At 31.1% G+C, this 26,765-nt stretch overlaps 2 protein-coding genes across 2 annotated transcripts; both read left to right on the top strand.

The window, feature by feature from the left end:
- Positions 1–1,182: 1,182 nt before the first annotated feature.
- On the top strand, positions 1,183–26,381 carry LOC149484657 (uncharacterized). The gene is made up of 5 exons (XM_089700947.1): positions 1,183–1,523; positions 5,744–5,803; positions 24,583–24,748; positions 25,128–25,246; positions 25,370–26,381. Exons 2-5 carry the CDS (start codon positions 5,777–5,779, stop codon positions 26,090–26,092), a joined length of 1,035 nt encoding a protein of 344 aa, XP_089557073.1. The 5' UTR covers positions 1,183–1,523; positions 5,744–5,776; the 3' UTR covers positions 26,093–26,381.
- LOC149484658 (uncharacterized) lies at positions 7,173–8,711 on the top strand. The gene is made up of 3 exons (XM_089700377.1): positions 7,173–7,447; positions 7,528–7,563; positions 7,830–8,711. The coding sequence occupies exons 1-3, from the start codon at positions 7,376–7,378 to the stop codon at positions 8,589–8,591; spliced, it is 870 nt and encodes a 289-aa protein (XP_089556503.1). The 5' UTR covers positions 7,173–7,375; the 3' UTR covers positions 8,592–8,711.
- Positions 26,382–26,765: the final 384 nt, after the last annotated feature.

Below are 26,765 nucleotides of genomic sequence, written 5' to 3'. Positions count from 1 at the left end.
TTTGCTTGCTCGTCATCAAATATTGTTTTTTATAAATTTATTGTCTTTGTGCTATAGTATATGTATGTATATTGTATATGTGTATTTTATTTATTTGTATTATAATTTATGCATTTATGTATATAGTAGGTATATTTGATACTTAAATAATTTTATTTATTTATTAGGTATAATTATTATCATTATTTTTTTTTCTCTTCTTTTTGCACTATCCCATTAACACCATACATTTCCTTTCCCATCAGGTTGCCTGGTAGAGATTGCTGCTTAGCAATAAGGGCGCCTCTTGTACAAACTATGCCTTCCTTTTGTATTTTAATGTTATTTTTGTCCTAATTTTGTTTGGGCAATAAAGTGTTATAAATAAATAAATAAAATAAACACAAATTAAGCGCTCCAAGAGTAGAAATAACATTAACAATTAGAGTGATTACGACCATTAAATCATTTTTGATAGACGAGTCAATAAGTTAAGCTATTACCCAAAAAATATTTAATAATATAAATATGTATGTATAGCAACTTAATAGATGATTTAATTAATCAGTTTCAATTGGACGTAAGTAAAACAGATCTCTCTATTATAGGTACCTGCCTAGGTGAGTTTTTACACTTATAGGTACCTACTTGTACATATTAAGAAATATCAAAATTCGTCATCATGAAAATTAACACGTAAACATTATAATAAAGCGTTGTCTGTTAGTTTATCAATGCACAGTCGTCGCAAAAGCAAGAATCAATGAAAAGTTTATTCTCTTAAAAATTCAATAGGAACAGAGAATGTATGACCTCAACTGCATCTAATTATTCTCTTGATTTCCTGTGTACTGTTTTCCATTTGGTAATGCCAATTAAGCTTTATTTCATATCTAAGTAAACCAATCATCCAACCACATAGAGTATGAAAACAATATTGCAATAACCGAAAATGTTAGAGTTAGATGTTATAGTATTTTGCTTTATCATTAGCTAATTTTATCAAATACTCTACATTTTAATACACCTAGTAGTGGGCAAGTAAGCGAAAAAGTTGACCTTCATGTTGTGGGTCAACCGTAAACATTTCATGACCTGCAACAATTCAATAATAAAGCCAGTGTAGCAGATTGCATAATTTCGAGATAGTGAATGAGATAGTAGGTATTCTTGGTGTACTATCACCGCGTGGTTTTGGCGGGAAACCCGAAGCAGTTTCAACAGAACCGGCGCGTGCGCACCACGCGTTTGTTTTTCAAGCCTCCAAGCTCGATGCGATCGCGAACGCGACGTTTTGTCTCTTAATCTTTTTGTTCTAACAATTTGTTTAAATGGAAGTATTGAGGACACACCTCATTTCCCATTGTTGCGATTCTCTTTAACATGCTGTGAATATTCTTTGTTAGCTTACAATAGCAGTGTTAGTTCTACTTTCGTAAAATTCAAATTTAAACTGTCCCTGTGAATATAAACATATATATACCGTTTTATTTTTCGTGATTGTTGAGACGAAAAATAACTCATTTGGGCAAATACCTCAAGAGGTTGGTATTAATAAATATGCAAGCAGTTACAATGCAATATGGTTACAGATTTGCCTAACAAATAATTAACAGCGTCATTATAATAATTAAACAAAGTTCTGACCGCACAACAATCCTCACATTGTAATAATATCTATATCTAATATCAAATAATCCGCAATAACAGAAAATATTAATTATTCTTAAGAAAATAAGATTAACCCTTAAAATATTTATTTAAACCTGTTTTTTTTTTACTTTAGGGCCGAACGTATTTTTAAGCCTTATATTTATTGAAATCAACATTTATAAATATTTATTTACAATTGCAAAAATTAACTGCAAAAATTAGGAACCCCGCTGAAATAAATAGAACAACTTTAATTTACAGTGCAAGCAAAATTAACTCAAATTTCTTTATAATAGTTCTTGTATTGTCTCTAGCCAGTATGGCTTGCAACTATCTTACCATATAAGGCCTAAATTAAATTTTGACGCCCACGCCTAATCTACCCGACCCTGCCCGTCAATGATAAAAATGGACCTGTGACTATTAGCGCATGTTATGTCACTCCACTGAAATGCGAAGGTCTCGTATTTGCGGGACTATGAAGTGACCTTACATGAATGATTACAGTAGCCGTGCTATAATAGGACAAAAATTAATCATACGTGAAATACTGCAGAGGCCACAACTTTGTGATAGCTAAACGTAGATCAAACAGCAATCGTGTTAATACGAAATGTAATTTAAACTTTAATCAATAATAATTTATCAAATTTGTCTTAAATTTCAATGCGGCATAATCACTTCCAATTATAAGGAGCTTATTGTACAGAATGCTGAATTTAAATTATGAACGAATCCTAGGTAATCTATTCCTCGTTATTCTTCGTTGTATATTCTTCGTTTAGGTATCTCCCATGTAAAATAATAAGCAATTACGCGTATTTGTCTAAATAATAAAAGACATAGCGTGACGTTGACGCACGATTAACCGTTCCACTTGACCGCTTTATTTTACAAAAAACCTAATGAGATAATTACTTGAAAGACGACCAAACCTTGTCTCTGCAGCATCTTTGTTTGCACATACCTACCGACACCAAATTTAAGTAAATAGTTCTGTGATAAATAAATATTGGAAATAATTAAGGTGCATCTTAATCTATTTTTCTCAGCTTCATTTAGGTTCCTATGTGCGAATGATTGTTATGAATAGGTAATACAATATTATGTTAATTTTACAGAATGTCTTCATAAACAAAAATTCTATTAAATAAGTAGGTACTAAATAAAATAAAAATCGCTTTATAAAATACAATATATGCTATTTACGGGCCTGCATTAAATAAAAAATTTAATTATTATCTTTACGTACTTACTTGAAGAAATTCAAACATAAATTCCAATTTAACCCCAAAATATGACAAACTATAATTTATATAAAAATATCGTTTCAGCAAATCCTTTAACATTAGATTATAGGTGGATTAGGACATTCATTAATATATCAAATTAAAAAATAATTCAAAATGTCCTATTACTACTCCACATTTCGATAGAGATATCTCGTTGAGAAATTCTTATTCTTAGGGCAGTATCGGCAGAACTATTAGAAAAACAAGGTACAACCGTTGTAATTGTTATACGTTCGGAAGTTAAATCAGTTTGTTAATTGAATGATTACCTATTATTTAACTCAAGGCATAATATAAGGAAATGGAGTCTTAATCAAACGTGTTATTATTAGTTAATGTAGGAAACAATAACTTTTTCACGCGTTTGTGACACGCTCAATTACATTGTATGATTTGTGAATATTGAATTAATTTAAGATTACTTAATCTTACATTTATTTACTTTCCAGTCTATATTATTATAATAATGCAAAATATAGATAACCTAAAGCCAAAAGTACCTGCTAATTTATACATATTTTTGAACCCAAAAAAAATAGATTTAGAGAAATTTCTCTACATCTCCTTTAATAGGGCACTCATAAATGTTCTCAGGAAGCACTTTTGATGTCAATGAACACATTATTTCGCAAAAGGTAAATCAAGATCATTAGATATTCTCGCTAACAGTGCATCGCCCACTTTATTAATATCAACAAGATTCTTTAGTAAGATAGTATTTTCTTATTTACATATATGTCGATAATTTTCCGAAAAAGGCATCACATCTGTAGAATATATAACGGAAAATATATAATGTGTGGGTATCAAAGAAATCGTATTAAGTATGATGCATCCATATTAGAAAATTTCGTAGATAAATTAAGATGTTTCATTTCATTCAGACCCTTTATATGTATACCTCGCTTTTCAGTTTCGTTCATAGTTAGCAGAATAATAATATCGTCCAGTGGTTTCCGCTTTTGAGACTTAGTAGATAAAATCATATAAGCATTCAAAATCAAGGTCCGAAGTTTTCTTTGAACAGAGTTGTTATCGTTATTATATTTTATTTTTGCTTAATTTGGACGAAGCAGAATATAGCGCAATCACAGTGGTTGCATATCACTCTGCTCATTATAGAGTGTCATATTTTGTTGAATCACCATTTTTTAAAATGGAAACATTTTTAATTTTTGACGAAATAACCGATTCCGGGCTCATATGGAATATTAAAACGTCGCATTAATACAAGATATATTTTTAAAAGTAGTTTAAATATTGAGCAATAAAGTAATAGTTCAAAGGATTTACAAACCTTAGTACATATAATACAAGTAAACCACAAGTCTTGCTGACACCCTATTGAATTACCCATCCGCGTTTCTTAACGTTATAAAATATATCAAATCGTGATATTACTCAAGCAATTTCTAATGATGAAATGATCATCTAGTTAATTTGGAACATAACATGGACAAATTGATTTCGGCGGTTGTGATAGCGATTCATTGCGTAAAATATATGCTGCTTTAGTCTGCGTTGGCTACTGTAGAAAATACTATAAGTGCGTTTATATAATGTGTATATATAAATAAATATAAATCACATTTAATGCTAAATAGCTTTATTTTCATTCCCCGACGCAAGATTATTGCGCCAAACGCGTTTACATTTTAACATAATAATATATCGTAACAAAGGTTCTCATTACATAATATGAATCTGTGAAAATTATACGAACTCAGTGAAAACAATACTTTCAACTCTTATAATTAAAACACTACTGTGAATATTATCACCATTTACAAGACATACAATTTATCATAAATGACGTACTTAATAATCATAGTTTTGAATGTGAATATATTTTATTCATACGGGTAATTTGTTTTTGTTTAAATATTTTGTATAGGTCTCGTAAAAAATGTAAATTAGGCTCTACAAATTGCGTGAACTAATTAAATTTGTACGGTTCTGACATCTTGAGGTACACAGTGTTCAGATACCTACGTAACGACTTCTTATATTATGCCTCAGTTGTAATTTATATGCACGGGATGCTCCCCTTTTCACTATCATTTCAATATCGCTTTCTATTTATGCGGTCACACTTATTGTCATGTAAATATAACAATATTAATCTACGCAATATCGACTTCTTCTAAAAACAGTTAAGATTTAAGATCTCAGAATATAAACAAACATAAACCTCTATTGATAACAAAACAAATTTTAACGCAAAGTGGGAAATATACAATTTAAATAATAAAATAACACAATAGTATATCTATGTCGCTAATATAAGCGGTCGTAGTGTTGATCGTTACCTACATTTTCAATGTCACGAATATTTCTTGTCATGACGAAGTGCATTCATCGCTAACACATGATTGTTACGACTAACACACATACAAAACACCTACAAGTTACCTTGTAAATCAGAGCACACGACACTTACGTGAAGCATAATGGTTAACAAGCATAATTAAGGGCACTGTGGGTAGGATATTTCACAAATTACTTCAAAATAAATACGTATAAAATACGAGTTTATAAATTGTTTTAATGACTCAAGGATGTCTATTCATTCCTAGACTTTTTTATAAGTCACAGGAAGTCTGAATTGATCGAGAAGAAGCAAAACAGTGTTTTTAAAATTAAATGGAAATTTTAACTTGGCGCATAACATAACAGATAGTTTATAGGTAGAAATAATGAGCCTTATAGAGCCATGTGCTTCGTGTCACACTGAACTATTAGAAACATAGATGTAGCGTACGTAATAAGTATAAAATTATAGTGTCGTACGACTTAATAAATAATCAATTATTTTACAGATATCACGGCGCTCAATACGGTTGTGATGAACAATGTATAAACAAGAGCTACTGATATTGGTAAGTACTCATATTACTTTTAAAAGAAAATGAAATGACTGAATGCACAAGTAATATTGTAATATCCGTATTTATATATCAAACATCCCGTTAAAACCTCTAGGCTCTTCAATAAAAAAGCCACTACTTGTTAAGTACAGTTAGTGCAACAGGAGCATATCGCTCCTATTGCACTAACCAATGTTCCGGACAAGTCAATTTCAAATTTCAAATTTATTTATTTGTTTCATCAGCATTCTCACTTGTCCCTCGTCGGCAGAGGTGCGGGTGCTGGTCAGACTGACCGATGTTGGATTACAAAATTGATTGCATTGTTTACTGCAGTTTGTACTTATATTTTTTATATTTAAGTGTTGATTGTTAATGGAATTTACGGGACGACGTGGTCGCTAAGCGACAAAGTCCCTTGAAAAATAAAGAATATAAAAAAAAATAAAAAATAAATTATTTGTTTCACAATTTTTTACACCTCATATAAATTGTAGTAAATCCCTGGTTAACCCACTAGGAAAAACCTGTGCGGGGTCTTGCGTCTATACCCTTTCAAAGGTTTACATCATAAATAGCAGTACTTATTCCAGTGTGCGAAAATGTGTGCCTGTGTAGTTTCTTCTACTTTTCTACACTGGAAATTAAAGTACTGCTAAAGGACGAACCAGTAACACCCCAGGACTTTTTATAACTGGGTAGTTATAAAACCTGTTGTACTCCTGGGATCAACAATTAGGTAACGCACGCACCCGGTAGTCGACATAATGCGGTTACCCACATAAGCATAATTAATATTAAAAATTAAGTAAGTTCATACAACAATACATTATATTGTGATTAAAGGTGGCCCAAAATAAGGTTTCGAAAATGCACTGAGAAGAATGAAGTTCTAAATATAATTAAATTACACGTCTGAACAGTAGTAAAAATTTTCAACATACCTACATGAAAATTAAACTTACATAACAAATTATTGCAAAGTAATCTATAAACAAAATGAAGATTATTAAAAAATATAATACAAAAAAGCAGACATAATAAGTGTATGAATGCTACCTACCTAATTGCAACTCTAAAATAATTCATTGTATTTACATCGATCGATCAATCGATCGAATACAAAAAATGTATCTATTGTATATACATCCAATGGGTTATAGTTTACCTGTCTACTTGTTCTCTTTTCCCAGAGGACGCAACCCTGAATGTCATTTTTCAATATACCTAAAACTTAAAAGCTAAAAAAGCTCACCACGGGTTGTGGTTACAGTAAAAAATCCACATCGTAAGTTCTTTAAAAATTCTACATATTTTGTATAATTTTTATAACCGTAAAAGTAACAATTATGAAGTAAAAGTACCTGTATGTTATAAAATTAATAATATTTATATAATATAAATGTATGATTTATATCATCCTAAAACAAATCAAAATTCTGATTAGATGTTACGATCCTACAAGTCAATATCCGTTTAATACGCATGAGAAATATTTGAATTTGCGTTTTATATCTACAGGTAATGAAGCGAATGATAATAAAAAGCCATTCCTGGCGTTTCTAATGTTGTTTTTATCTTAAAATGGAACTTAGAAATGTGAATTTTACGTTATTTTTAATTATAACTCAGTGTTTCGTATGTAGGATTTTTGCGGTGAGAATACTCTTTTGAAGTTTGATTTTTTTTAATTTATTTTTATACTGAAATTGGCTATAATAATAATAATTTTTCAGCGCTATAATAAAGATGTAGTTTGCATTATAGAAAAGGTATGGAATAATTATTAAGTATGTGATATAAATATTTACACAAGTAATGCCTTCATAATCTTTAAAGCGGTTCTAATAAAAATAATCTATATTTTTTTCTTGAATAAAGTACTAATCATGTCAGCAATTATTATTAAGATATTAAGATTTAGAAGAAGTACTTTATAGGTACTAACTTCACCTGATTGAAAATCTTCTTCTATCAATTTCCAATTTCCATAAATTGAATATCGAAGCTATGACAAATATCACTAAATATTTCACAGGGAGACACAATATGCAAAGCAACAGAAACTCGAAAAACTGCTGAAGAACATCTTCCTTCACACGAACCTTATATACCAACAAAAGAACCAGCAATATTTTATGATTGTTCATCCCTGCATTGTGATCCTATAAAACTTTACTCATTAACACAATTATCAACCCTGGCCCAAAAGCTAAGGTTTTGTTATCTGGAAGGGAAAAACTACAATTGTCAAAAATTAAAATATCGTAGCTACAAAAATATAGATAAGTTACTATTTTTATCTAATAATATACCAAATAAGGTATTCTATTTCGTCGACTGCTTGATGTACTCGGACGGGGCGCGTGTGTGCCATAGAAAGGAGGAGATCGATTCTCACGCCAAATTAGTCGATACTGGGAACATTGTGCGACCGAACGAAGCCAACATTCTTTCGCAGGATGAATTTATATGCGAACAGAGTGAAGACAAAAGAATTACATGTGATTTCAATCAATATGTACCATATAATGATGAACTTAAATTAAAGGATTCTTTGAAAACTAAAACCAATATACTCTTAAAAACGGGTACATACCTAGTGAATCTAGACTATAGTTGTCTGAATTCTTGGTGCGGGTATTCTGGGCAAATGTCTCCTACTCGCAGAATAGAGCATTACGAGCCACCAGGTGGAAAAGTGTACCGCTGTTATTACGCAAAAGGGCAGCAGGCTTGCAAGGAATTATACGGTAGAATGAGGTCAGTTTACAACGACCGAGATTGGTTAAGTTCTTGAGACATGATACGAGAGACAATTTATATAATATACTTTACAAGAACCATTGGTAATAGTTGCTAGAATTTAGAAGGTATGTAAGCTCTAGCTAGTTACAAGAAATTGGTAATTATAAGATGTACTTATAAAAAATTATTGCGAAAAGGCTGTTCAGCGAAAAGACAAATTACCTATTAAATTAAATATTTATCTTAATAAAAATATAAGTAAACCTTTAGAACGTATTAAAATTAACTGAATTCTTCATTGTTTCTTTATAATGGGCCGTAAAATTGAGTCACAGAACTACACTACAAAACAATGAATACTTGACCGTATTGTTCCTAGTTAGGTAGGTCAGGTGCAATCTGCTTCATCGAGCCCATCAATACCAATAAATTCATAACAATTGATTGCTGTCTTAAAAATAGTCATAATAGCATACCTACTTTAAGAATTATAATAACAAATAACATTTACTCAGAGGGATTTCCAGAACGGCAAACTGCAGCAAACGTCTTAAGACTTCACTAATAAATTCCCTAATAGAAAATAGTATTATGTATCTTTGTAAGTTACTTAATAATTAATATATATATAGATTTGTCAAGCAGTTCATTAACTAAAAAGCTCTACTCGTAGCCCTTTCTTGTCCTCAACCTGTTATATAATGAGCTATATGTGGACTGTGGTGCAATGTTATTACGATTATTAAGTTCACCAAGTCACTTTCGATCGCTTTGCCAGTGAAAGTGGACGAAGTTTCAAGCACTTGGTTGCCTACATACTCCAACAGACATAATAATTATTATGCAATTGTTATATCAATTACGTACGATACTAAAATCGACTTTTTATTGTCTGTTTCCTCGTGTTGTAATAGTAACAATTAAAATTACATTAATAAATAATAAAAGTTATTTAATTAGGTATTAATACAGGGTGAATTGGATGTGGGTCTGTCTATTTCCAATTTGTAAGTTTCATTGCGCTGCATTTTGGAATAGTGCATTATTAATGTAATTCACTTTTCTAGTTCCACATATTAAAATATTTTTTATATCACTTAATATATAGTGTGTAATTTAATATTTAACTTAAGCACTTATACATTATATGGAAAATTGTAAAAGTATAAAATTTATAAAAAAAAAATATTTTCTTTTTAAATTCAAAGGTATAAGTAATTTTGTAAATCTTTAAAAGAATAATATTATGTGTTAACATGAATGTCCACTAATTAATGTCCTTATTTCACCTGATAACTAGAACATGATTTTTATGTTTCCCGTCTTGTAAGACATCTAAAGATTACATCAATATGTATTGCATCGTCACATAAATCATTTACTCTTGGTAATTCAGTGCTCCTTACAAAATTTTGGTTTAAAGAAGTTTTTAAATACGATCTTTCGTAAACAGCTTATTAGAACATTTTCGTCTGATATTTCAAAAAACGGTCTCTGTCATAATGGTTACGAGCACTTAATTTAATTTAATAGAAGCGTAGAAAATATGCGCAATGCATGAGAGCAATGATGCAAAAAAGCAATTGATTTTTTTGAAAGAACCTTACATAAATTTGGTATATACTGCATAAAAAGTAAAACATAACTATTCAACAGATTTTTATAAATAATCGATTGCACAATTAGTATTATTTTCTTGTAATTCAACGTTATAACAGCTATTATAAAATACATAACTATGAAAAATTTAACAAAATTGATACTGAATTGTAGCGCTTAAAACAACAATCCCAGAATTGGAAAAAAAATGAGATCCATAGCGATAACTTTAATCTGATGAGGACTTCGTATAAAGGGCCGCAGAACCATAAAAATCTGACCTATAAACCCCGTTTAGTACTCCGTGGAACTTTAAAAATTTAAATTCCTATCCCACAATATTATTATTATTCATGACATTTATCACTATGACATTTACAACAAACAAGAAAGCACAGACAAATGCATTCGCATGAAGTGCGTCACGAATGATCTTTTGAATGTTTAACACGTTCTTTAACTGCAATTTAAAGTTATATTTTACATTAAAAATCTTGGAAATGGGATCAAAAGCAAGTAAGTAAGAGGCCAGTTTACAAGTACGCTGGATAAGACAAAGAGCGAATGTAGAGCGATTTATCGAGCCACTAACCGACTTGCGTAACGCACGACCGCATGTGTTTGTAGGGTTGTATACAGTTACTTATTCAACAGCAAAAAATCATTTTATATGTAAAATTATATAGATATGAAATTTAAATAAACAGTCATTGCGATAATTGTAAAGTAGGTATCTGCGAATAGCGTATGCAGCGTTCGCTAACTTACCAAAACTTGGTATTTTATAAACTTAAGGAACGTTATGTGACATAAAATACTATTAAATAAAACTATAAAAGACATTTTTAGAATTTTTTATCCGTAAAATTTTACGTAGGAATACTTTTACTAGTAGCGGTAGCCCTATTAGTCAGCGCTGTGACTCGCAAGTTTCTGACACTCTCACGCTGACCATTAGGATACACCCACTAATTTTATAATAAACTCGAATCTATGGTATTTATTACTGACCTGCTTACAAAATCATAGATTTATGTAAGACAAAATATGACTAATACCTTGATAACATTTCAACGATTATTTTACACAGATTGGTATTAATAGCAGACTAAAATAAACATAGTTTATTTGATTGGAAAAACGGAGTTTTATATTTCCGAAACCTGATTCCTATCATCATACATTTTATTACATTTGATCGATCTATATATATATATACCTATCATATGCCGAGGGGCGTAAATGCATGCAATATTATAAAATTATATGTATTATCTTTACATCGTTTTATAAACGATCGATAAATATTATTTAAATTACACTGTCGTTTGAAACGAAATTGACGACCATCGATGATTGCATTTCGGTCTAGGTCACATAACCATAAATTATTTTGTTATTATCTGCAGTGTAAAAAAAGAACAAGTAGTTTTTTTTCGTTTAGAATGATTGAATCATAACACTAAACGTATGCACATATATATTAAACAACAGATTATGACTTCGCAATACAATGATAATGAATTGGTTATCCTTGTAATTAAAATTAAAACTATGATAAAATTGTATGGTGCCTTTGTCATATTATCTATACATACATATTACATAATGCTCTATCTTAAAAGCTCTATGACTTTTATTCATTTTCATATTTATAATTGATAATAATAATGTATTTGATCTGATTTTAACAAAAAAAAAATTAGGTATAAACACAAATTCAACTAAGTTGTTTGATCTCTATGAAATTCTAAAATTAGGCGGAGTGATGTTTCCTTTGCTGTTTTTTAAATGAAAGTTAATTAACTTTGTTCATAAATTACAAAAACCCTTCATTGCCAAACCATTTTGATCCCTATTCCAATTACAAATACATATTCAGTAACCCATAGTTAAAATGCCATAGAAAATCTTACGTATTAAGTAGAGCATGTTATTATTCATAGTGCCTAGGTGCAAATACTTGTTTATTATTCTGTACGTGGTCAGAGTAAATAATCAGGGCATTATATTAAATTATCGATTTATATAACATAGCTTTGATTACATGCAACATAAATAGCTTAGCATAAGCTTGACTCACATTTTGATGGCAACAATAATTAGCAGTTAACTCAGCCATTACAGATGTATTTGATTGCAAGGGAAAAAAATATTATTGTATTCTTTTAACTGTAGCCTTATTTACTTTAGTTCGTAAATAATCGTATAAATTTATCGTGAGAAATCTTAAGCGACCTAGAACGAATACCTACTATAAAAATGTGAACCATTCGACAAATTGTATTAGCAATTACGAATACAAATATAATTGTACGTAGACATGACCCTTACATTGTAGTTTTTGTTAAAATTTTATATGCTTTAATTTTTTTATTTGAAAATGAGCAACATTGATCTGTATTATGTACCTATATAAAATATAGAGTGTAGGTATATAGGATAATGTTTAATGATATAGTACAAAATCTACCTACTTTATTAAGTTAATCTAATTTTTAAAGAATCAGTTAAAAAAGGTTTTTACACAGAACAGGTAATACTTAACATGTACCTATAATTAAATAGTTTTTCTAGAAAAACATAATGAAATAATTATGTAGGAGTAATTAATTTTTTACATACACAAAAATTACGGATTTTTTACACGTAAAACAATGATGTGGGATTGTTTTACATTCTTTATATTCTTTTCTGAAAGATATGTTCACTAAGATTTAATCACTTTACAAAAAACTACCTCAACAAAAAATCTAATTTTATGCTTTTGATTAAATTCTATTGTTCAATTACCTACGTTAATTTAAGCAGTTTCATATATGATATATTATTATAATCTGTACAATAAGAGTACATACCTACAAAACAACAAATGTTGTGCATGTTGTCTTATACATAAAGAAAAATTTGTACGATTTAAATTTTCACAGTTACAAAAACACAGTTTTAAAAAATAAAGAACATATTTATTACGCTAAAGATTACCTTGCTGCAAGTGAGTAAGAGCATCAGAACAGGGTAACAATTGATTGTTATACCGAGGTCTTTGCCAAAATTACCCACGTTCATTCAACAAAACATACAAGTGAGCTGCTATTAAGATGCGCCCACGGACCGTCGGTAGTAGATTAATCACTAAGCGCAACACCCACTTCTAAGATTCCCGGCGCCCAAAATAACATAATCAAACGCTTTTATCACCAACATCAGGAATTAAATTTAACCAATATACGTGTACCTACCTATATTTCCACTAAGAAAAATTGGCACGGAAAGCCGAGGAAGCTGTTTTTTGTAGGGATACAAACCGATTGCGGAGTATATAAAAAATATTTAACTTTTAAATTAATATAGTTTAACTGTGAATTTTTATAAGATTTATAAGGAAAACAACAATACAAGCATATTTATTATAACATTCCCACATTTTTTTATTTAATCAGGATGCTTTATAAGACTCGACCGAACAATACTAAAAGAGGAGGATCATAAAATAAATCAAATTTACGAAAAATAGAAAGTGTATCTAATAAATATTCACATATTTTAGTATAAAAGTAAAACTATTTTAATTTGGTAGGCACTTTAAATATTGAATAAATGCGAATAGCGAGACGCTCTTTTATTTAATACTATCACAACAAAGTAGCTCATTTATTAAAATATTTTAGCGTAAGTAATTAAATAACATAAATGAATACTTGAATATGTATAAACAGTTACACAATACACTCGTTTATAATATTGCAATTTACAAAGTTATCTTTCAACGCATACAATCCATACATAAAAAAACATCAAATTAATAAAATATGTAGTTGCTAATTAATGTATTATTTACACGCTCAATGATAACGTTTAGAAACAGATTGCTCCGATATTATTTACATCATTCGCGCTATTAATACTTGATACGATATGCATATATAATTTTATACATTCCTGGTAATAACACTATTAATATGTTATTTATAACATGCAGTTTTTTTTATATTTAAGTACGTTCTTACTTGCAAAGTTATTCAAAATATTTTGTTTCAATAAACAATGACAACATATTAACACATTTTTCTAGTCTCTACAATATAATGTTATCGCTACAACGACCGTTTTGGAGGCTCTTTTGTCGTGAATATAACAATACTTGACGAACCTTGTTAAGAACATTCATCCAACTATGAATGTATGTCATTCAAGGTTTTTAGGAAGCATGTATAATTTTAATTATATAAAGCATTCATTGTGTTGTCAACATTTTAAAATCCACTACCATTCCAAGTTTATTTTGTATATTTTGAAAAATACGTTATTATTGAAATATATCTATATTTTAAACGATCCTTTTGCATGACGATAATATATTATATAGTGTCATCTGCTTTACAATAAAATTATGATATTCATTAATTACCAATTTGGGGCTTTAAACGTAAGTAAGTATTTAAACGTAAAGTAAAATAAGATTTGAAGAAAATAAAATCGAATTATGATTTATTTGAGAAAGATTTAAGTACGTTCGTGACCAGTATACATAAATACTAAGAATTACAAATAATATAATTGGTACACATTTGTTACACGGAACGCTTTTGTAAGACAGTTAATTTCATTCGTCAAAACATTTACCTACTTGTATAGTTGCTAATATCCTTTAAACTCTAAGCGGGTCACGACTTCATTTACGTAAAGATTCGAAACGTTTTGACCTCATATCGCAGGTTGGCGTCCGCGTGGGTGAAAGCGATCGCAACTATCCTTCGTAATAATATCCTTACATGGCTCTTAGTCTTACCGTAACTTACGGGATGTGAGATTTCACATACTTCGAATAATCTTCAGTTTAAAAACCTTTAACAGTTGAATCCTGTTCTAGTAAATAAGGAAAGTTGTAGAACCATATATCGCTTAAGATGATAAACGGTGAGCGGCCCTATTTAGAAAATTAGTCGAGTATTGGGACTGGTTTTTCTACCAAAGAAACACTCCTATTTCTCTACATTTATTATTAATATATTCTTCTCATAAGCACTTAAATTGACAGAAAAACTGTTACTGTTTTATTTATAGAAACTTTTAAATCCATACTTAATAATTTAATATTATAAATGCAAAAGTAACTCTGTCTGTCTGTCTGTTACTCAATCACGCCCAAACTACTGAACCAATTTTCATGAAATTTGGTATGGAAATATTTTGATACCCGAGAAAGGACATAGGCTACTTTTTATCCCGGGAAAATGACGCAATTCCGGAAATCCCACGGGAACGGGAACTATGCGGGTTTTTTTTGACTGCGCGGGCGAAGCCGCGGGCGGAAACCTAGTGTATAATAAAAATTAGTTTATAGCGAAACGACATCAAAATAACAAAACATTTGTAAATATTTGGATATGGTCGCAGTCCATGGCAATGCCAACAAAAATTGTATGTATAAGAGCTATACATCTTTTGCAGCCTGAAACCTGGCTTAAATGTTATTTTTATAATTTTGTAAATGCTTCGATAGATTGTTATTATATGATACCTATAAATAAATAAATAAAAGATAGTATTTCCTGCTGTCATACATCATACTAAGTTATTCAGAATTTGCTGGAAAAATATTTACAACTAACATATTCTATCAGACCTATGGTCATCTTATTGATAAAGTGCCGTCCAGTATAAAATTAGAAAGTGCATTTCGGCACATGCCAAAGCGTATGTTGTGCAAAAGCATTGTGTAATAATACATCAGGTGTTTGCTTATTTGATTTCCGATCGGACACAGCGAATTTATTACCGGACCTTACCTTTGCATGATATTTTCTCGTGTGATCTTGCACACAACTTGAATCTTAATAAAACTTACTTTATGTATATGTATTTACCTAGCCACAAATCTTGTTCTAACCGTAAATCCCAAAAATAGACGTTAGTAATAGAAATAATTTAGGTTAAATTGGAATGTATCATTCCAAATTGCGATTGGGAATAAATTACGAGAATTGTACGATAAATATGAGGTTGGCACAAAAACTATTTTACATTGAACTATATTTCGAAAGCCAATGAATTTGTTACAGTGAAACATACGAAATGTTAGTAATGCAATTCAATGTGTGTAAAAAGAGTAATAACTAACAAATATGATTTAAAGAATTAATAATAGCTAAGTATAATTACTTATTGTTTAGTAAGTTTTTATTTGTGAACAAATGTGGCAAAAAAATCTATGTCTATCTGTTTAATTTTAAATTAAAGAAAAATAAGTTACTTTTCATAAGCTGCTGCTCTATGATCAAGCGAGAGTTTAATTTTATTATTAACTAGCGGTCCGCCCCGGCTTCGCCCGTGGTACATATTTACGTTTTCTCTACATATGAACCATAATCGTACTTCAAAGAATATAATCAAACAATAATTATCGAAATCGGTCCATCCGTTCACGCGTGATGCCGTGACCAAGGAAAACGGGTTTCATTTTTATATATGTATATAGATTAGACTAAATAATTTAATGCCTATGACAAATGCAGATTTTAAAATATAAACTTATCTGAACCAAGTCTAAGAACCATTTAAGGATCGTTATGGGTAGATAGTAGTTAAGGATGATTCAGAATCCATGTAGTCATTTCCAGGCATAGCTCAGATATATATGATCATCTCGACCGTTATCAAAATACCATGAATCATTGTTTTGACCAGTATTTACAGTCGACCAAAAATACTTTTGTTTCCTTACAATGTTAGACCGGGAGATACTGACACAAAATTTCGAGTCATTTGTAACAGGATGGCGGTTCTACAGGGGCCTTAGTACGCAATGATAAAAAGAAAAATGATGGTGTGATCGCTGGTATCGGTGGTTTAGTCTCGTGGGCGTTAGCCGAACTCGTCGGAAAAATAGCGAAAGTCAAACGATTTGTAACACAAAAATTTTAGTATTTACCGATAGCCCATAAAAAAGAAGTAGGCGGTAGTGTCATGCCATACTTTTCCGGTGTGACTTACAGCCCGCCATACCGACGCGAATATGTTGATTTAAATAAAACAATTATTCAACCATTTGTACCAGGCTAACTTTTGCACAGGTAACCATCGTCGTGCAGCCATTTACGAAAATCGCCATGCCATACTTTTCGGACGATTCCAAATGGTCGCCATACCGCCGAAAATCTGCAAAAAAAATTTATTTCGCCAAACTTTTTGTACCAGTATTGCATTTGGATTTTTGGAGAGTATTTGATAAAATGTGACCATTATTATATTTGCCATACTTCTAGTAGGGGGAAAAAGTGCTGTCATACTTGAAAAATTAATTTAGTATTAATTTATATAAGTGAAGATTTCCAACACCTAGATCTTTGAAATTTTGTATTTATAATCTTTGATCCTCAAACTTCCAGGAAAAATAAGTGACATACTGTTACAAATCGTTTGACTTTCGCTATTTTTCGACGAGTTCGACTAACGCCCACGCGACTAAGCCGCCGGTACCAGCGTTCACACCATCATTTTTCTTTTTGTCATTGCGTACTAAGAACCCTGTAGAACCGCCATCGCGTTACAAATGACTCGAAATTTTGTGTCAGTATCTCCCGGTCTATGTGACAAGGCTTCTAAAAATAATCATAATATATGTACAAATTTTGTTTTTTGATTGCGCGACTTGTTTTTAGATACATTTACGACTTCAGAGAATTTTAATCCCACCTTTCATATTAGAATATGTTTAGGTTATATATTAAAATTATTTTGGTGTTTTAGTGCTCTCAACACGCCTCAACCCTGTATCTATGGTCTATCTTATTTAAAAATTATAAAAAACACTCTTTTACACAGGTTTATCACTAAAACCTTAAACTGTTGACCGAGCGACGAAGGTTTATATCTTCAGATAAGGCAATTTAAATTAAAAAATATATTCTAATAGTGAATCGCGTGTTCTCAGCAAGGTTATATAGCCACATAGCGTCGACTTGCAATTACGTCAGGCGACTGCTTTCGTCGCGTGAGAACCCGCGTATTGTATCGGGCATCACTTTCGTTGTTTCCGGGACTATGTGCGGAACGAACCCATTAAATCACTCATATCGTCGCGTACATCTCTTCTTACTTCTTGACTGTTTCACGAGGTAATTATTCTTTCTTTTAATATGATAACTATCATAATATCTCTCATTATATTCAATCCAATGAAGATGCTAAAAAATTATAACATTTATTCAAGATCACCTCTACATTCTTCCTGCGAATGATTTGAAACCGAATTAAATGTATAATAAATATGGAAAAAGACTAAGAATTTAATACAAATAAATTCTTAGGAATACATAATGCATCATTGCAACAACGCAACGGTACTTATACTCAATGTAGCGAAGAGAGCGGTCGTTAAGTAAGTTTAATGCACACTGCGTTTTCCTCCACATCTGCACTCTAAAGCACAGGTCATTTACTTTAGTTATTTATTTTAGTTCACATTACCTTTACGGATAAATAAACACGAATAAATAGAAAAAAATGAAATACTAAACCTTTAAAAAAATAATGTTGATATATGGCATGGTAACAACAATAATACTCATATACAGCGATTATAAAAAATATCTTCGGTACAGTGATTTGATATCGTGGTATTGTGTTACAATATATTCATTTAATTAAATCGATGATTGATTGATCACTGAACAATGTTGCCAATTGCCTTGCCTAGATACGATTTAATTGGCTTTAAAATACTAATCTTATTTTGTTTACATTATATTGTTTATAACATTTTTTTCAAAACCAGCTCAAAAAACATTATATTACTCATCACACCATCATAATATTGATGCAATATGTTTAAATAAACATCAGGAAATTTTAAATATTTTTGAGCTTAGATAGCAATGTTTATTGTTTGTGTGACTTCATTTGTCTTAATTATGTTACCTACCACGTATATTATTACCTACATTACCAATTGTTGGAAAAATATGAATATTTGTTGATGTAACTAGTATATACATAAATTAAGTACTAATAAGGAAATCAAGTGGCACAGTATGGGGGAGGCCTACGTCCAACAGTGGACTTACCCGGGCTGAATGGATGGATGGATGGAAGGAAATCAAGAACGCAAATGTATTAATCTGTCATTAGAAATACAATAATAATAGTTAAAAAAAACTAAAAAACACGCTTTTTATAGAAAACCGAACTAAAAAATAGAAAATTTTATCAAATTAGTGTATTGTCATCGGTCCTCAATAAATCTACAAACTTTGAACGAAATCTGGCCGTAAGTGGGTCAAAATTAAGTTACAAACAAACAAACATACAGGTGAAGCTAATATAAAGCGTGTAAAAATGTGCATCATGTACCTACGTAGTTTACGATAATTCAAGGTTCTTGTGCGCAATGCGGATTTGCGCGCCCTAAGCCCACACAGTGCCGTGGGTGTCGCCTACACCATTGGACATGGTCCAATGAAACTCCAACCTTAACAACTAAACGATCTCAATACAATTGCCTTCACGTCGAGTACCTAACTACCTAGCGCTCCCACCTGCAAAACTCATGATCTCATACCTCAGTGACGCCGGCAATCTAATTAGGATACAATTTTAATTACAATTAAAATTATTTTTAAATCGCGAGTAAGTCGTTCATAAAAAAGTGTAACCGTCTACACGGAAGTCCTATTGTAGTGACGGGTTTTTGTCGAATAAAGTTTTTGTGAATGTTCATATCAAAGTATTTTCGTTAATTTCATAACCAAATATGCGTTTCCCATGGCCAATTGTTTAAGGATTAGTTACAACGTCATGTAACGAGTGTCTTGCTCGATTATGTGGGTGTGCGGTCCAACGACAGGCATACAAAGTCAACTAAATCGCAGTAAGAGTTGGCAAAAGGCTAATTCTATTCCATGTAGAGCTATCGCCGCGCCACATCATGTTCATGATTCAGCATCGCAAACACGATTCCAGTAAGTCGAAAGGACAAACTTAAGTAAAACGTTATTCACTTTAAAAAAAATATGTGTGGTCGTTATTAACAAAGCGCCGACATATTTATTACGGCTATTTGGACCAACCTCAAACCATTTTAAAGATACCTGAGGTATCTTATGAAAAGTATAGGTAAAATATTCTTAAGTCCCACTAAGCATTGATTTAATGGTTTATTTAGAAGAAACTAAAACGGCAATAAAAGAAAACCTGTAGGTATATCTTCTACGACGCAATTTTTTTTAAATTATACATTTTTTATATGGTAATGTTACGGAGTTTTTGATGAAAAAAGTAGGACGGATGAATGTTCACCAGTATTTGATATGTTAACCTACCCATTTCTTCTCTCTTACTAATATTATGAATGTATATAGGTGAAATAATTATTAAAAAAACTAATGTACCAGCTAATGATGACTTGAATTTAATAAAGGTGGCGATATAGTATAGATAACCCGTAAGAGATCGTTTAATTAAAATAAGAGGTGACTGAGCAATTCCGTCTCTCCGTAGGTATCTGGACAATTGGCACTATTATCTAGGCTACAAATATTTGCAATTTAAAATACGTACTACTTTAATTACGTAGTGTACATTGTACAACGTACATGAGTCACATAATGAATCGTGTGTTTATATCGCTGACCAAATCCAAGCCAGTACAAGGGCCATAAATGGACCACCGGTGACTGATATGTTGTCATACTACATACTCCAATTTTGTAAGTATTTAATAATCCTTGCGTCACTTCCTTTTAACTGTATAACTATAACATTATATAAATCCTTCTGTAATTTATTCAGGATGTAGGTTGCCTTTGTTATTTGTTCAGATTATAATCATATCAAAATTATAATAATCGTAAATAAAATAACTTCAAAATTATGTATAAATTATGTAAACGTATTAAATAAACTGTGGGAATTCTACAAATTAACAAGAGTCTAAAAAATATAAATTATTTTTAATGTATTTAAATAAAAGTAATTCATTGTTCTTATATAGGTAGGATACATACAATTAATAAGATAAGAAATAAAACAACAATAGTCTATTTTGTACAATAATTAATTGTTGGATACGAACCTAAAAATTAAACTAGTTCCGTCAGTAATGAAGGCCATTCTCAAATATCTGTGGCTTTTAATTATTTTAATTAAAATATTTGCACGTTTCAAGAAAACGTTGGATGAGTATTTTTTACCTGATATTTTATTAGACCAAATCGTCATGAAATGACTCACTATTTGATATAATTTGTATGCTGTTTGAAGTCTAGGAAGTTTATTGGGATTCTATAGGTTTCGTTCATCATTGCCAAAGAATAGAATATATTAAGTTTTCACCTTCACAGGGACTTGCTCTATTACAGCAGCATAGATTTTGTTTCCCCCCATTTATAAAAAAATAATACTAGCTGTCCCGGAAAACGCTGTTCTTTAGCTTAGGGGTATGAAAAATAGATGTTGGCCGATCCTCAAATCTGTCCCAATAGGCAAATAATTCATTTTTTCATTCATTCAAATGGTAAGATTGTGACACGATAATTTTATATATAGAGATTCACCTTTTTATTTTTCACTTTATAGCATAAAAATACTTACTTATTTTTTTAATAATATTATCCTTGTACTTAAAAAATAATTGCTTGTGTAAAGTATCTCGTTATAGCATTCATTAAATTATATGAACGAGGATTATTTTGTGGCTAAGGCACACCCCGGACACTCCATACAAAATGATCGTTTTGACAGTCACACTGTAGAGACTGCAAATGTGTGTGTTAACGCTTTATGGTTGGCACATTTGTGACTAGCGTAAAAAAAATTCGCGTTTTTCTGATGAAATTCATCCGTAAACAGCACAATATCTAACCATTTTCTACGAAAAAAGATAATCACAAATCCAAAATAATAAAATTACTTTAAGTCAATTTGATTAATGTTGTCAATCTTCGTTGCGTATCGTCCTTGCAGAAAAATATGGCCCATTTTATGTCTGATCGCGCGGGGGTGAGGTAAGTTTAATTTTGGCGGGAGGCGGAGAGTGTCCGTTCTGTAGCGTTTAGCTACTATTATGTATTCTGTGGCTAAGGTCAAAACTACTAAAATAAACTATTCGTGCTCATCCTTTGCTCATCAATGTTCTATTAAAATCATAATTTTTTACATTATTTGACCGGTATATAGTTTATCTTATATATAAATAGCAAAATTATCTCTTCACAGGGTATCCTGACCGCGCCGTCGCTGTCTGTATATTATGTCTCTGAACTTGTAGTTTTAGTTACATTGATTACACCAATGGCGGTACAACCTGTATAATTTATATCTATAAAATATGTGTATATTTAATACACAACAATGATTCATAGATTTTTCATAATGACACTATAGAAAAAATACCTGCATAATATTTCCTCAGTTCTTAGTTACCTGCCCACGTATGTCCCCGAGGCTAAACCATCGTGTGTTAACTGCAGATCATTATTATTGTTATTCTAGTATGTTTATTCGTCACCTTCAATGTTCCTTGTGACTAGCTAATTGTAATATCGTAAGGGTCCGACAAAGTACATTAAAAACTAAGCAAATATTATGTCCACAGACGAAGATAAGAGTTGCTTGGACAAATAATTAGGTGCATTTAATTGAATTATAAAATAAATGAAATAGTTTATTTCGTTTCATATGGAGGATGTATTGTTGTGTGAAAACATTATAGACCGGGAGATACTGACACAAAATTTCGAGTCATTTGTAACGCGATGGCGGTTCTACAGGGTTCTTAGTACGCAATGACAAAAAGAAAAATGATGGTGTGAACGCTGGTACCGGCGGCTTAGTCGCGTGGGCGTTAGTCGAACTCGTCGAAAAATAGCGAAAGTCAAACGATTTGTAACAGTATGTCACTTATTTTTCCTGGAAGTTTGAGGATCAAAGATTATAAATACAAAATTTCAAAGATCTAGGTGTTGGAAATCTTCACTTATATAAATTAATACTAAATTAATTTTTCAAGTATGACAGCACTTTTTCCCCCTACTAGAAGTATGGCAAATATAATAATGGTCACATTTTATCAAATACTCTCCAAAAATCCAAATGCAATACTGGTACAAAAAGTTTGGCGAAATAAATTTTTTTTGCAGATTTTCGGCGGTATGGCGACCATTTGGAATCGTCCGAAAAGTATGGCATGGCGATTTTCGTAAATGGCTGCACGACGATGGTTACCTGTGCAAAAGTTAGCCTGGTACAAATGGTTGAATAATTGTTTTATTTAAATCAACATATTCGCGTCGGTATGGCGGGCTGTAAGTCACACCGGAAAAGTATGGCATGACACTACCGCCTACTTCTTTTTTATGGGCTATCGGTAAATACTAAAATTTTTGTGTTACAAATCGTTTGACTTTCGCTATTTTTCCGACGAGTTCGGCTAACGCCCACGAGACTAAACCACCGATACCAGCGATCACACCATCATTTTTCTTTTTATCATTGCGTACTAAGGCCCCTGTAGAACCGCCATCCTGTTACAAATGACTCGAAATTTTGTGTCAGTATCTCCCGGTCTATTAGCAAGTCTTTGCTATTCTTCAGTAGGTTTGAATCAATTAATTATTATAAATTATATTATTTTTCGTTAGTTGGTATTATGATATTTAATTATTGTGTAAACTGTTCTGAACATTAAATAAAAGTAATATGACTTCAAAGGAAAGATTATAATATCCAGGCTTGTTTCCTATATGATTTTTTTTATATTATAGGAAAAAGAAATCACTAAATCAAGTTACATTTAAACAATCAATCCTTATTTGCAGAAAGTTACTCATTAAGAATTAGCCAAAACAAATTATTATAATAGGTATATTATAGAAAATAAAAACCTTACTATAACAATTCATAACTATTTTGGAACAAAGTTAGATTACAACTAAATATATAGTTTTCGTGTCCCTGGCATCATAAAGATATTATACAATAGAACTTAACAACCCAACTCCCACGCCTCTTAAACCATTGATTAATAAGACTAAAGCAATAATCAAATCCTGCAAACCTATATATACCTTATAAAATAAATAAAAATTATAATAAAATATACCTTGCGGAGGTACAATTTAAAATTTAACTGGGTTTTCCAAAATATTGTATTTTAAATTACACAGGTATTTCATTTTTAGGAAGGATTCATATTATTAATATAATATAATCATTCTCAATATAACCTTTAAATACTACTACTTTTAAGTTTCGCTGAAAATGAGCTAATAGTTTCCTTCATTTAAAGATGTCCGTTTTTTATCTTTACCTACTATCGTTTATTAAACAATGCATTTTTTTCAACATATTTTCCCTTATATCTATCATATAGGTACTATATGAACCTATATAATGCAGAAGTTCTCAAGATGTATTAATGTTGAAAATTATCTTGTTTCAAACAGATGTGCGCCTGCAGCGCTTTGGCTGCCCTTGACGGTTACAGCGCCCAGCAGGACCCTGATCAGTTCCACATACAGACTGATGAAGATGACGAGCGTTACTTCTTGTATCAAACACACAACGGACAATATAGAAAAGAGAGGAGGCTCAAGGATGGATCCGTTGTAGGTTAGTATCGCCTTTTTAGAAAGAAATTAATTTATATCTCATAGTATGTGAATGTTATATACATTCTTTCTATATACAGTTATCTACATCTTGGGATGAACGATACAGCTTATAAGAATTTTATATTCCAAAAGTTATTATGAATATTTGACTATTATGAAATATTTAGTTTTTAAATAATTCATAAAGTTCTATTCAATCTAGTTTTATGAAATAATTGATACAGTTATCCATCGAGATAATTAAAGAAAAATCTCTGGAACATTCTTAAAATTCAATTTTTATCATTGAGTTACATGTACTACGTACAAGTTACAACGTAATAATACCTCAATGATTTTTATGGCTTTTATTTATTTTCTTTTATCTCCGATTCCAGGTACAACAGGATGGGTGGGTGCTGATGGGTATTTGCGCTTACAAGACTATATAGCAGATGACCAAGGATACAGAATATATAAATCTAAAACCGTCTACGTGGGTGACCGATCTATTGGAGTAAGTCATATTTTTATTTTATACAATAAAATAAATCTTATATAAATATGTATATTTACAAACAAACTACAAAGAAACAATTACAGCAATATCAAATAAAATTCATTCTTTCTTTTCTTTCAGGAGTCATTGAAAATTGCTAAAACGGCACCTACAGATTCCGGTTTCAACATTACACCAGCTCCTGCGCCACATCCAAATCGCGGCACTCCACGTTTTAGTACTACGACTAAATCGCCATTATATCCCTCAACAACACTGAGTCCTCCCCATTCTTACCCAAAGGAAGTCACAGCTACTCCTACACCGCTTCCATCATCAACACCTACGGTTGAAGTTTCTCCAAACTCGATCGATACATCCACTTCCTATAATTTCAGGCCTACGGTGCCACCTATAACTTCAGCTGAAGCTGCCTCAACCCCTAATCCATACGATTACGATGTAACAAACACGAACGCGTTAGACGGGTACTATGCTAGCGATAGTACTCCTTATAAACACGTCGATATTTACAATCCCAACTCTTATCGACACTCTGATGACTGGATACGCAGACAAAGACCTGGGGTCCGGCTAGGTGATGGGTATACGCCCCAATTCCCAAGCTATGACGGAATAGCGTTGAGAAGAAATGGATTCCGTTATTATCTGCCTAAACAATACCACGAAGAACAAACACAAAATTCAGATGAAAGAATTGGCAGTTTTGGTTATGTCGATCCTTTTGGCATTCGACGTGTTATTTATTATAATGCAGCGCCAGGACAAGGATTTCAAATTCGTAAAAACAATAGATACGTCGGTCATGATGCGACTCCTTATGATCCTAGACCAATAGATTAATAGTTATGATGACCGTGATATTTAGTTACCACCTACTATCAGTATTGTTTAAAATATATCGGTAGAGACAAAACGATTGATCCTCGAACGACCTCTTAGCCATAACGCTTAGACATTAGATATTGACTAAAATTTATTTATTAACAAGATTATTTCCTGTAATCCAGTTATTATTTTCGTGACAATAGGGCATAGATAATTTATGTGCCATTACAACGTGTAATTTAAAAGTATCTCATTACGTTATATTCATGTATATATCTATTTACATACCTATCATAATATATATATCAAAGAAAAAAGAATGCTTAAATGATTTTTTATCTTTATCGCTTTAACATTGAAATAAAAACTAAAGCGGAAAATAAGCAATAAGAGGGCTACAAATGAATCCAGCCAAAGAGTCCAATATTTTAGATAAATAATTATTAATTTGCTTCTATATAAAATGAATCAAGGTGCTATGTATTACATGTTTAAACCCATGTAATTGGCTGGTCCTGAATAGTTATTGAGAATAATTTGTCATTGTATTTTTTATATATATAGGTTTATGTCTAATTTATGCAATATTAAATGACGACTTGTTCCAATAACTATAAAAATTTAAAAATATATAAGATAATATTATATCCTGTTAATATTTTATTTTTGAACTGTTTTCTTAGAAGGT

Source organism: Colias philodice, chromosome 11 (assembly GCF_061535455.1).
Source record: "Colias philodice isolate Cphi_HAF_F1 chromosome 11, ilColPhil1 Martin Lab GWU primary, whole genome shotgun sequence".
NCBI classification, from domain to species: domain Eukaryota; kingdom Metazoa; phylum Arthropoda; class Insecta; order Lepidoptera; family Pieridae; genus Colias; species Colias philodice.
This window is presented reverse-complemented; position numbering and strand designations above follow the sequence as displayed.